Source organism: Protopterus annectens, chromosome 9.part0 (assembly GCF_019279795.1).
Source record: "Protopterus annectens isolate FY-2018-M chromosome 9.part0, PAN1.0, whole genome shotgun sequence".
Taxonomy (NCBI): Eukaryota; Metazoa; Chordata; order Ceratodontiformes; family Protopteridae; genus Protopterus; species Protopterus annectens.
Window position 1 is genome coordinate 1,785,735,344 of NC_056743.1, and position 13,862 is coordinate 1,785,749,205.

The following is a 13,862-nucleotide window of genomic DNA, read 5'->3' on the forward strand; positions in this document are numbered from 1 at the left end:
TTTTGCAAGAGGTTTGATCAGAGAGCTCATTCGGCTGACCTACTGGCCCTCCACCATAACAACAGTCCTTCTGTTGGAGGGAACTGTTTAAGGAACTCATGAATGTAGTCAACATGTCTTCAGCTGTGGAAGCAGTTAGCACATCCTCAATTGTAGAGGCAGTCAGCATGTCCTCAACTGAGGAGGCAGTGCCAGAAACAGATGGTAGAATTGGTTCTACTTTAGTAGATGGTTTCAGTGGCAGTCAAGGCCAGGCAGCAGCATGGTTGGGATATTGCCGAAATGGTGAACATATTAGTCATTCTTGGTGCTTTGTGGTGATTGTGTCTTTTTTTAATGTTGTGCGGAAGATTGTCACAGTGCCTATGGATTTATAGACTGTGAGAGTGGTCCTCATTGTCAGAAAAGGAGGATGGAATAATGTCTTCCATTTATAAAGAAATCACACTTTTCAGCCTCCTTGAAAATACATAAGCCAGAGTAGTGGAAACTAGACTTCATGCAATAGTCAAGCTTCTGATTCATGAAGAGCAATGTGGATTCCATCCTGACCATGGAACACTGGACTGTTTGTCCATGCATTGTTATTAAAGGGTTCAGGTAGATTGTAAGTACTGTCTGCTTATTTTGTGGACGTGGAGAAGACTTGTGATAGTGTACCCTGCAATTTTTTGTGGGGAGTTTTGCAGCAGTGCAGCTGCCCATGGTTATTGGTGAGTGCTGTTCAGTCCTTGTATTTGTAGAATGAAAGTTGTGTCTGCATTATTAGCATTAAAACCAAAGGGTAAAAAAGTCACACAGACAAACCATTCAATAAAAACTGCAAGAAAAACCTAACCAAGAAACACGTGATGTCCTTAAGGGGTCATTTACATATATCCTCATGGGCCTCCATTACAGGAGGCTTAAGTTATCATACAGTGCACAATCTAGCTCGACTGGGTTTTTCTTGCATTATTAGCATTCAGTTGACTATATTAAAGGTCAGCATAAGATTCCAGCAAATATTTGCCTTGTCTCCTGTTCTTTGATTTTCATGAATTGGATATGAAGGTTCAGCAAAGTTTTGGAGAGTTTTCAGTTTGAGGGCATGAGGATGACATCTTTGTTGTTTGCAGATGCTGTCTTGTTTACCTCAGGTGACAATGATATTCAGCATATGCTGAAAAGATTGGTTGCTGAGGATATCTCTCAACCTTTTAGTGCAGTAAATTTGGACAAGACCGCAAATTGGGACAAAGGCAGAAAAATAAGGACATATTTTAAATATTGTTCTTATAAACTTTGAAACTTGCGTAGCAGGTTTTGCATTAGTGTGCAATTTCTGAAGGATATGAAGTGTGAAACTCAAAAGACTGTCATTATTAACAACTTCAGTCCTCACTGATTACCAGAAAGCCACAAATTTTAAAAGAAACAGACCAAATGTATGAGACAGAAATCTGGACAGGCGTGCTGCTAAGTGTTGCAGCTGGGAAAAATATTGGCACCTCCAAATTAGAAGTCATGATTTCCTCACAGAAAAGAATGAGTTGTCTTGTGCAAGTGAAGGTGAAGGGGGACCAGCTAACACAGGAATTTAGTATTCTGGGGTCTCATTCAATGAAGATAGAGGAGACTGAGAGGATGACTATCGGAGGGCTGCAGTGCCATCAGTTCTGCAGGCATTGTTCTTGACTGTGAAGAGGAAGTGACTAATTTGTCATGGGAGAAAGCATGCAATTTACTGGTTACGGTATGCCCACCCCATCCTCACCAGTGGTCATGAGCTTTGATTGGAATCTGAGAGGATGAGCTCACAGATGCAAGTATTGCAAATGACTTTTATTTGCAGGATAGCTGGTTTCACTGTCAGCAATAGCCCGAGGACTTGCCAGTCTGGGTGAATCATGGAGGGCAGCGGATTCTTCAGAGTCAGAAGAGGTGGTTAGAGCAAATAATGAGAATGCCCCTGGATGCGCCCCACTAGAAAAATATTGGGCATAGTACAATGACAGGGGTCTCTAGGTCAGACCTAGGACATGCTGGAAGGATTGTATCTCTTAGCTCACCTGGAAATCAGTGGGCATCCCACAAAATGGGAATTGTTAAGAAAGTCTGGTCTTTGCTCGGCTTACTGCCACCATGATGACAAGCCATTTAGAAAATGGATGCGATATGTGTTTACAAGTGTGTGTGTGTGTGTGTGTGTGTGTGTGTGTGTGTGTGTAAATATGTAGATATGTATTGTGCGCGTACATGAGCTCAATTATAAATATGTGTATGTTTTCGTTTGTCTGTGTGTGTAATATGTATGTATATTATGTGAACATAGGAAGGTCTAGCTGCTTTAAGAATACATTAATTCATGACCTGATAACTGTTTTTCTGTGGGGAAATGGAGTCTGTCCTGATAAGCATCGGGCATAAGGCACAGAACAAGCCAAACATGGGATACCAATCCATTATAAGACACACACTCAGTAGTTCACACATGACTTGCACACCAGGCAGTTTACATGATGTCTCTGGGCTGTGAAAACACAGGACCATTCCACAGCTTAATGAAATGTTATTTTCATATCAGGAATTTAAGGAGGTCATGTGATTTGATTAGGGGTAAAGAAGTGGGATTGTGACAGTGAGTTCTCCCTTTAATACCCGCACAGAAGATGCAGATGTGGCTTCCGAGTGTTCTGACTTTCACAGACAGGGCTTGTGTATTTTTATATTCCATGTGAGCAGTATATGAAGGAGATCCCATCTGGAAACATTTAAGAGGCCTGTCTTAAATATGCAAGGCTATTGTGAGCCTTTCCATTACCAGTACTGTCTGTGCAATGCTCTCCAGCAAACAACTTCAGTTACATTTCTGTTGAATTTTTTCCTTAGACACATATGCATTGTTTTTGTGTACTCATCTGTTTTGTCCCAGTACAGGCTAACTTCATCTCCTCTGCCTACTCGTTATAGTTGTAACTGTCCTGCCCTTTTTGCCACCTTTGTACTAGGACTGCTTTCCCTAGCTGGCATGCAATGATTGGATGCAGATAGCTTCCCCGGTTCATCCATCTGGGATATTACCTTTTTCTTACTAGACAACTCCACTTGCATTGTATCAAGACAACCATAGCTGGTATAAAAATGCTTATTTTTACCATAATTTTGGTCACTTAACACATTAATAGGTAGTTTACAAAAATGTGAATAGAAGCTCTCTGCTTTTTCAGTGATCTTTCACATTCTCTGTTTCAATTGTAGCTGCAAAGATTGGATTAAATAATAAAGGCTCTAAACTGGATGAAAGGCAGGCATTTGATTATTACTTTATTTTCATCAAAAATATCACAAATTCAAGAAAGAAATCTACTCCTTAGATGTTTTAATGCTTTCTGTTTGTTTCTTGACTTTTTCCACAAATGGAATCATTAATCTTCTGTCTTATTTTTCTTAATTTCAGCAAAAGGTGAACTTGTTGGCTGTTTTGGTCTTACGGAGCCCAATCATGGTAGTGATCCTGGCAGTATGGAGACGAGAGCACGCTACAACTCCTCCAGTAAGACATACATCCTCAGCGGATCAAAGACTTGGTAAGAAAGTCAGTGCATCAACTCTCAGCCCCTTGAGAGTAAAGGTTTTACAAATAATGGCTTTAGGATGGATCTGTAGTTCACTGTTGCACTGGGAAATGATAGAAGGTTATCAGCAAACAAAGTATTTTTTTGATTGTTTGTTTGTTGTTGGTATTTAGGATAATTGCCTTTGCACTTCTTGTACCATTTTCCTGACATTGGTTGCGAGCATAACTTGAATTGGCGTAGATAATTGGCCAGCAGCTTCACATTTCACTGATGGAGTATAGTGTTGATTGCTGTGCAAAGTCATTATGTTCAGTGTTTCTGTACATTTCTCTGCCATTTTGCAATAGAAACCACTTGTCTTTGGGTTTAATGTTAGATTAGCTTGTTAGATTAGGGGTAATAAATCACCCCCAAAGTGCCTTGAAATCAGTGATTTTATTAAACACTAGCCACTTGCCCTGTAAACACTGTAGTGCTTTATTTTTTATGAGCTATTTTTATTTCCATTATAAGCTATCTTCTGTACCTTTTCAGAACTTAATCAGTTCACAGTTAGGTCTACTGATTGTTTTCTATTGCAATGAATGAACAGACTTATCGCTGCAAACTGAAACCAGCTCTTAGGGGTTATAATCGATGATCAAGCTTAAATTCAATCTGTGTATTCAAAACTGCATAAAAAGACCCTCCAAAAACTTGGCCTACTTTACAGCAATAAAAAATTCCTGACTAATGAAGCCAAACTCTCTGTGGCACAAGCCTACCTTCTACCCACCCTACTTTATGTGACACCTATCCTCAGTAACCTCCAAACAAATCTTTTGACTTAGCTTGAACTGGCATATAATAAAATTGCTACATTTGCTGCGAACCAACCATATTGCTCACACCACTGCCTTTCTCTAAAAATCCTTCATTGGCTTGAATTTTACCACCAACTCCTTCTGCCTCAACTTCACCTCTCCCACTCCATATTAAACCAACCCTTCACCTGTCCTGCTCTCTCTAACCTCATTACACCCTATATTCCTAATCGTACACTCCGCAGTTCTGACCAACATCTGCTTCAGATCTACAAACCAAACAAAACCATTGGCAAACTGCTCTATAACCAATCTGTCGCCAATGCCTGAAATAAACTGCCCCAACACATAAGATTAATTACTAACACAAACTGTTTCAAAAAAACATTGAAAGACTATCTGTTCAAATCTTGGACTTGCTCTTGTGCTGACCTTACTTAGCCATCCTCCCTTCATCTAACAAAACACCCCACCTGTCTATCTCTCCTCACTTCTCTCTGCCTACCCCTCCTTCTCTCATCCCCTTCTTTTTCCCTAAGATCAGTCTATACAATAATCTCTTTCAGTCATGAAGCTTACTACAGATTTTTCCTAAACCTTCTTTACAATGTATAATGAACATACCTTACATCTGTAGAATGACACCTATGTCAGTAAGAATATATATTTTAACCACTGTATAACATGCAACTACAATGTGCTTTCTGTAAAAGAGTATCTTCTATGTTTTTAATGTAAATATTGCATGTGTTATTTTTCTGTATATGATCACTGTTTTACTGTAGCAAGACTACTTTTATAAGTAACAGTCTGTTATGTAGCTCTCTGGAGCTTCTCTTCTCGGGTCTCTGGTGAAAATGGGCTTTATCCCCAGCCAGACTAAGCCGGTCAGCAAATGTCAAATAAATAAATAATGTAATAATCGTAACTACCAGGGTTCAAATTCTGCTTGATTTTGAAAAAAAAAGATTAGAAGTAGTATTCGATTCCCACTCCTGGAGGGAGGAGCAAAGTGCTCCCAACAAATCATGGCTGAAATGCTCCCAACAAATCATGCCTGGAATATTTACATCAAATATAACAAATTATTTTTAATTAATATATTTTTTGAAATGTAAAAGCCAACATTTTGAATCCATAAATATTGTTTCCAAAAGAGATGTTTTACATAATGTCCTGACTAAAGCACACACCTTAAAAAACAATGAATTTCAATAAAATACATGTATTGTCTTTTGTTTATGGTGATGCTTTCATGGTTAACTTCACTAGATAAAAGCCATGCTTAATTATGTATGGAAATCTGGTTTTGACACTGATTAGTTCTGCAGAAAACAGGAAGAAGTACAGAAATACAGTTTGTGATTTTATATGTTAATAACCTTTAACATTGCATTTCAGTGATTAATGCTGCAGTACTCCTTTAATCTGAAACAGATTTTGTAGCAGACTCTGTATGTATATATGCACACACCCACACACACACACACACATATATATATATATATATATATATATATATATATATATATATACACACACATACACACACACACACACACACACACACACACGCATACACATATGAGTATTGTAGTTCATAACACTGATTTTGGTAAATGCCTCTGATTTCAACAGAAAATAGAGATCTTTCTTTGTACATACTACTACATTTAGGATAAGTCTCCCCTTCAGTATCATTTTCATAAAATCAGTAACATCACCTAAATTGGTGCCTGCATTAAAACTTTCAGTAGTAGTAGTCCACATATTTGATCTCTGATATCTGATCTCAACATCATTTATAAGATCTGAGAAAATAAATTATGTGTCTGTAAAGCAATCCCTGCCTCTTCAAGTTGAACAGGGAGCAAAAAAAAGAGATAGCAGGAGGGAAACAACAAAAAACGGATAGTCAAATGCCTCTGAAAGACTAACTGTGCCAGAATTCTTCCCCCACTCCTCCTGCCCCTTTCTCCCAAAATCTGTCCCAGAAACATGATCCGTACAGTCAACTTTGGAAACAGATTGTTTCTAACTCTTGGGTGTTAACGTGATTCAGGAGGGTCACAGTTGATACTGGATGCAAATGCCTCCTTTCAGGGGAATTACTCCCAACCATCCAAACCAAATAGAGTTTTTTCCTCATGCTCTTCAACACTTACTCACCCTAGGAGTCATAGATCCAATGCTTCTGTTCCAGAATATTTCTATTTCCAAAAAAGAGCTTTCATGGAGACCAGTTCTGGAACTTTAACTTCTCATTCTGTATGTGAAAGTACCAAAATTCAAAATGTTGACCATTCAAACTCTGTTACCTCTCATCTTTAATCAGTGTCATGTTAATAATAAATATAAAAGATGCTTATTATCACAGTCCCATAGCCACAGGCTTCTGGAGATTTCTCAGATTCTGTGTCTCTGGTTGACAGTATCAGTTCTCTGCAATACTCTTTAGATAATATGTGGCCCCAGTGTGTTTACAAAGTGTATAGCTCCAGTGAGAGCTCAGTGCAGAGTGTAGGGCATTCACATTTTTTTCCTTATTTAGAATACTTGCTGTCTTTATGGGCGGCCGCGGTGGTACAGCGGTTAGCGTTGCCACCTCACAGCAAGAGGCTCTCTGGTTCGATCCTCAGCTGGGGTGCCTTCTGTGCGGAGTCTGCATGTCTTCCCTGTGGTCCCGTGGGTTTCCTCTGGGTGCTCCGGTTTCCTCCCACATCCCAAAGACATGCTATAGGTGGCTTGGACACTCTAAATTGGCCCTAGGCATGAGTGCATGTGTGTGCCTTCTGTGGAAGGTTGGGTGCTGGCTGGCAACTCGACACTGTAAAACTCCACCACCAATCATGAGTAGACAGGTGATCCGCTGTGGTATCCCCTAACCGGGAAAAGCCGAAAGAAGAAGAAGAATACCTGCTGTCTTTGCAGTCTTTTCCCAGATGTACAGATTCCGTAATATGTGTTAGGTCTTTTTTGTCTAGTCTGGGGTTCCAGATAAAAAATATCTACCTTGCCTCTGTCACACAGGATTGTGTTTGTGGGATGCCTTCTATATTTCTGTCAACAAAAGACTTTTCATGTACAGGAGAAGGTAATGTTTTTTCACCAAGAGACTATTCCTGACATATATGCATTCATTATTTTGAAGTCACTGTCACCTGTTATGACAAAGCCAATCTTGCTCTCATCAGTATATTTACAAAGCAAGCAGTGATTATTTTTAGGAGTTGTTGAAAACACTATATTAAGTAATACTGCCCCCCCCCCCCACCCCAAGTATGAAACCTTGTGATACTCCCGAGGTGACTGGTAAATATGCTGACTTTATGCCCTGAATGATTAGTGCTTGTGTTCAGCCATTCGACCATCTGGTTATCTATGTAGTGATATAAGGATTTATTGTAACTTCCCTCAAAATCTTTGAAATAATAAATAACATTAAAGAATCAAAAGTCTTGGTGAGATTCAAAAATATTACACCAGATGATAAGCCTAGATAGTTAGCCAGGATGATTTGGTGTAAAAGTTTACAGGATTGGTTAATATCTAGGTTAGATAAATTGTTATTATAATTCATTAAGTCACGAATGCGCCTTTCAAAGCATTTTGCAAGAATGGCAGTCAAACTAATAGGTCTGTAGTTACAGATATCTTTCCTTCTTCCTTTTTATAGATTAGTGTTACATGTGAGATTTTCAAAGATGTTGGTACTTTACCCCAGTATAAAATGTGTTAAATATGGCCTTCAGTACCGGTATCAGTGTATCTCTTAGATTTCATGTTTTCAGTAGCAGAGATAGTATGTCCTACAGAAGCTGAGCTCTTGATTTTCATAATGCATTTGCCAGTTATTTCTGTAGACATAATAGAGCATCTCGGTCTCCATTAGGGATGGTGACTTCCAAGACACAATAAAGTATATTACCAGAGGCTGATGTAAAAAATACTAAATTCATTAACAGTTATTATAATGCTTATAACTGTGGTGTTAATTTGTAGAATATCAAGATTATGTTTTGTTTTACTAATTTTGTTTATATAGTTGTACTATTTCTTTTTCATAGATGCATCAAATGCCACAGTTGTCATCAGCTTGTCATATCATTAATGCGTTTCCTTTTCTTTCAGAATCCTATGCCCTACAACCAGTTTTGCCAGTACTTGAATAGTTTTACTAGCATTTTCCAGCCATAGACATACTTTTGTGACATTGCTAACCCCCAACCTGTATGCTTCTAATATAAACCTTATGATAGCTATGTATATATATGCCTCTGAGCCTGCTTTATACCCAGCCTGTTAAACTATGATATTATCACTTTGTGCCGTACCTATTTTTTCCCCTCATCTCAATTTCTTTGAATTTCTAAGAACTAATCACAGTATCTATTACCTGTCTGACAAACCTACCAATAAAAATTCTCAATGTTCAATACCTACTAATGCACAAGTACATTTTTATTGTAATAGTTGCCTCTACTTTCATAGGAATGTAATCTAGTTAAATAATCTACGTTAACGATTACCTATACATTTATTAATGTTTGTTCATGTATATTACTGAATGTCTCTTTAAAAATGTTTGTAACATTTTGGAGCTTCCCCCGGGCCTCTGTTAAAAAAGGAGCTTTGACTTAACCCATTTGGACAAACCTGGTAAACAAAAGTAAAAAAAATATAAAAACCAAAGGCCAGTTTTCTTTCATGTTCTTCTTCCTCTTGTCTGACCCTGAAGTACCTAGTTAATTTATTCATTTTCCTTTTATTAAGGTTACTTGGATGTTTCCAGTAGACCCTAAATGCCATTTTTCCTTTTCTTTCTCATGTATGTATCAATGATATCACTGTTCCACCAGTAGGGAAGCTTATGTTTATTAATATTACATTTGGCTGTGATTGTGAATTTCACTACCTTTATAATAATTTTTTCAAGAGTGTAATATTCAAAATCAGACATCTTTGAGGTGAGTTCATCTTGCCAGTTAATACAAGTAACAGAATTTCTTAGTGTATCATAATTTATCGCACCATAACTGTAAATGGTTTTTGGAGAATGATCTAGAAGTGGATATTTAAAGTCTGAGTTCTACCACATGGTCATATGAGGTTCTCACAGGTTCTGTTGCATTTATTTTACAAATGTTACCCAGGATACCAGTTGCAACGGTGTCTTATAGGTTATTTCCCCTTGTATTTATGGTAGGTAGTTGATCCAAATTATGAGAGTCCAAAATATTTTTAAATTCCATGAAATACACACTTTCCCTATTAATTTGTTCCAGTTAATTTATGCGTAGTTAAAGTCTTTCAGAAGTAAAATGTTATAAGTATTGAGTTCAGATACTTTAGATATCCCCAGTGTTCATAATGCTCCACAAGTCTGAGATAACTTAGTACAATGCTTACAGAGTTTAAGAAAGTGAGTCCTTGTATGGCAACAACTGCACATTCCAATAAATCATATTTTAAAATTAAATGGGATGCCAACATTGGTGGACTAATCACACCACTCCACCACCATTTTGTTTGTTCTGAAACAGTCTTATTTTTGAAAGTCGTAAAAGAATATTTATTTATTTATTTTACATTTGTTTACCCGGAATGTCCGACTGGGCCAGGTCCATTTTCAGCAGGGGCCCGGGGAGAAAAGCTCCAGACAATACATAAAACAAACAGGTGAGCTATACAAACACATAACCTGTGGTAATCAATTTCTAACATAGTAAATGTGAAATTTACACATAGCAATAAGATGAGAAACTTTGGATTATATTTTCGTATAGTACATAGTAAAAATAATATACATTCTTTACATTACTGTCAATGAGACAACTGTATAATCACAAATACAAGAGTCATTACTCATCATGGCATTTATAAATTGGGAATGTCTTATGCTACACTCCTATAGCTGGGGTTGATATTAGCTAGGAGGATGTTAGTAGGTGTCATATGTCATTAGAATTCCAGATTTCAGTTATAGCTATCATTTTATAGTTTTCAATTTCAGGTAGTTTCCTTAATTCAAAATGTATGTTTGTTAAGCTGCATGTATTGCAAATGTAACATTTCTCAAATGTATCAGGTCCTCCTGCAGTATTGTTTTATTTAAATGTAGACAACCTTTAAATTTAAAGATGTTATGTGATCCTATCTCGCCTACATTCTGACTGATGGATCGGCTCCGACTCGGCACGCTTATGCCAAAGAGCGAAGTCTCTTATTGGCTGAGCTTACTATATCCCAGGATGCACCACTACCAGTCCCCCAGATCTCGTTTGCCGCTAACAAGCAAAGACGTGGTCTCGAGCTTGGCTGAGCTAAGTAGTGTTTTTCACTTACTTTTCCTGTCAGGGTTTTCCTTAAAATTCAACAAAAAGCTGTTTTAACAGCTATCGTGTGTTTTTTGTGTGTGAGTGAAGATTTTTTTTGGTGAAATTCTTGTGTAGTGACTGAGTATTGTCTGACTAAAGGTCCCATTTGCGTTGTAGGGCCTTCCCCTGTCAGTCTGTTGTCTGGCTAGTCCCGTATTATTTTTAGGGGTCTTAGATCCTTTAGTCTTATTTTTTTTTTTTCTCTATTTGTGACAATCCTTCTTTAAAAAAAAGAGAAAGAAGAGAGAGAGAAAAGAAATCTTTCTGTGATAGTTAGAGTGTTTTGTGTTTTTGGCTAGTTCACTGATTTGATTGCCATAATGTCACAGGCTCCTAGGCCTTCAGGGTTTAAAAAGTGCACTAAGTGCAGTTTCAAAATGTCGATCACAGATGATCACTCTCTCTGTGTATAATGTTTGGGCGCCAAACATTTGCAGGAGTCCTGCAGCGTGTGTCACGCGTTTTCCTCGAGGGTCCTCCAAGAGAGGAAAAATAAACTTATTTTAAAAGGCCTTATTAAACCCTCATTTGAAGAGGCATTGGCTTCCTCTCCTTCTCCTGCTAAAAAGAAAAGGGCGTCGGCTCCGACCAGTCCGTCGGAACCGACCGCCAAAAGACATAGGCAGGCTTCTCCTTCGGCTCCACGGACTTCGGAGCCGAGGGCGGAACGGTCTGCCTCGATGCCTCCAGCCTCGACTCCTCTGGGTTCGGAGCCGACGGCTGGGGCATCGAGGCGGGTCACCTTCATCGGCTCCACTGATCTCGGAGCCGATGAAGGTTGTCCGCTCAGACACTTCCTCCTCGGCGCCGAAGCCCTCTTCGGCACCGATGGAAATTGGTTTGGACACTCCTTCGGCGCCGATAATTATCGAGTCGATTCGGAGCCGGTCCCCTAGTCCCTTGGAGCCGTTGGAGAGACCTACTCGGACCCGTTCGGTCTCTTCCAGGTCATCAAGGATGTCAGATTCGGACATAGACAGGGTGCTCCAAAGACTGTTCCAGTCCCCAGTCTTTCAGAAATTAGTTTCGGCTCCGACCCACTTGGCTTCGGAGCCGACAGCCCATTCCATTGCCATTCCTCCTCCGACTGCTTCGGCTCCGTCGGAGCAGGTGCTGACGGAGCCAGTAGAGATTCTAGGGTCGGCTTCGACCCTTACTCCAACCCCGGCCTTCGGGTCCGAGTTTAGCACACGGACTTCTTTGGCCGGACCCGGGGGTGACGTTTCGGGACCAATGCTGTCGGTTCCAAGCCTCCCTCTCGGTGCTTCAGCCGCGGGACTTCCGTCTACTATCATGGCCCAGGATTCTGGGGGTCCGGCCTTCAGAGCTATGAGGAGTGCATTGGCCAAGTCTTCTTCGGCCATCTCTACGGCTTTACCGGCACCTTCCCTGGGCATGGAGACTGGGTCTTTGGTAGTTCCCCTGTCTCTAGGCAGCGGAGCCCCGGGGCCTGAGGTTACCCCCACTGGGGGTTCCCCTCCTCCTGAGGGTCTTTCGGAGTTATCTTCGGAGGAGCCCCCAAGGAAGAGATCGTGCAAGAGGAAGCACGTGGACTCCCCCGATGAGTCTCTTACATCGGACACTGATCTTGATGATGCGGAGGGATCCCCAAAGTCGTCCTCGGATGATGTCTCATTTGCAGACATTCTAGAGATCCTCAAGCAACGAGGCGGCTGGAATTCCAAACCCCCCTCCGCTGATGAGTCGGTGTTCCTCAAGGCCTTCGGGGCTCAGCCCTCCGCCTCCTGGGTGTCTCCGCCCTTCGACGAGCTCCTGGATTTGGTTTGTCGGAGGGCGTGGGAAAATCCAGATACTGTGGAACCAGTGCCTTCTCGCCCTAACAAATTTTTGTCTGCCCCACCCGAGAAGGAGTTCTTAACAAAAGGCGTGGCTGTAGATGCCATGGTGGTGGCATCTGCTACCCAGCAGGACGTGGCAGAGGCTTCAACGTCCGTCCATCCTCCTAATAAGGAGTCTAGGAGCATGGACTGCACGGAAGCGCACCCTGACTTCAGCGGCCTTTACTCTGAGGTCCCTGAATTATTTGGCACATTTCACCAGACTACAGAGGGATCTGGTCAAGGAGCTCTCAGACTCCCTCTCAGGTAACCTACCTGAGCAGCTAGCCCAGTCGGTTAGCTCTCAGTTGGCTATCCTTACCTCGATTTCTAACTCGTCCATGAGGCTCATTTCATATGCGGCCGAAGGCGGCAGAGCGGCAGGCACAGGCGTGGCTCACGGAGACAAGCCTGGCTCCGTTGTGTCATTTCGCGGAGGCCTTCAAGTCTTCCTTTGCCGACGCTCCCTTTGATGGGTCCTCTTTGTTTGGACCCAAGGTAAAAGACACTCTTACCGCTGTGAGCAAGAGGGAAAGACTTTATCTGCCGTAGGAGCACGTTATTCCACTCCCTTTCGGCCTTATCCCAAGGCTAAAAGAGGAGGGAAGATGTGGTTCCGTAAATCACAGAAATTCTTTCCTCAACAGCAGGAAGATTCCCCTTCCAGAGGCAGAGGACGGGGAAATTTTTCTGGGAGACGCCGTCCCAGAGGCGGCAGAGGCCCCCGCAACACTGGAGACCGCGAGTCCTTTCGTGGCTCTTCAGCCTCCCACACTCCATGAGGGATTGCCCGGCTGTGCTGCTCCGGAGCCAGTCGGGTGCCATTTTGCCAAGCACCTAAAAGCCTGGGAGTCTATTACTCAGGACAGATGGGTGCTTCGGATTATTGCCGGAGGTTACACCATTCCCTTCACACACTCACCCCCACCGTCCAAAACAATCCCGGACCCACCACCCAGTCTAAGGAAAATTGCAGCCGTAGGAGCTTCAAAGCTGCTAGAAAAAGATGTCATCCGACCGGTCCCCACAGACCAGATCGGATCCGAAATTACTCAAGGTTCTTTTAGTGCCAAAAAAGACAGGGGACCTGAGACCCATTTTGGATCTCAGCAAACTAAACCAGTCCGTCATGAAGTCCAAATTCCGAATGGTCACTTTACAATCCATTCTCCCATTGTTGGAGAAAGATGTTTGGATGTGCTCCATAGATCTCAAGGATGCCTATTATCACATACCGATACATCAGGCGTCCAGGAGGTATCTGCGCTTCAGCCTGGGAGACAG

At 41.2% G+C, this 13,862-nt stretch overlaps 1 protein-coding gene across 4 annotated transcripts in view; it reads left to right on the forward strand.

Moving 5' to 3' along the window:
• The window catches only part of GCDH (glutaryl-CoA dehydrogenase), a 455,659-nt gene that overhangs the window by 190,228 nt on the left and 251,569 nt on the right, over window positions 1-13,862 (forward strand). For all 4 annotated transcript variants that reach the window (XM_044084655.1, XM_044084654.1, XM_044084653.1 and 1 more), the window contains exon 6: window positions 3,440-3,569. In XM_044084655.1, coding sequence (XP_043940590.1) covers window positions 3,440-3,569 — 130 coding nt within the window. The remainder of the gene's footprint in view (window positions 1-3,439; window positions 3,570-13,862) is intronic.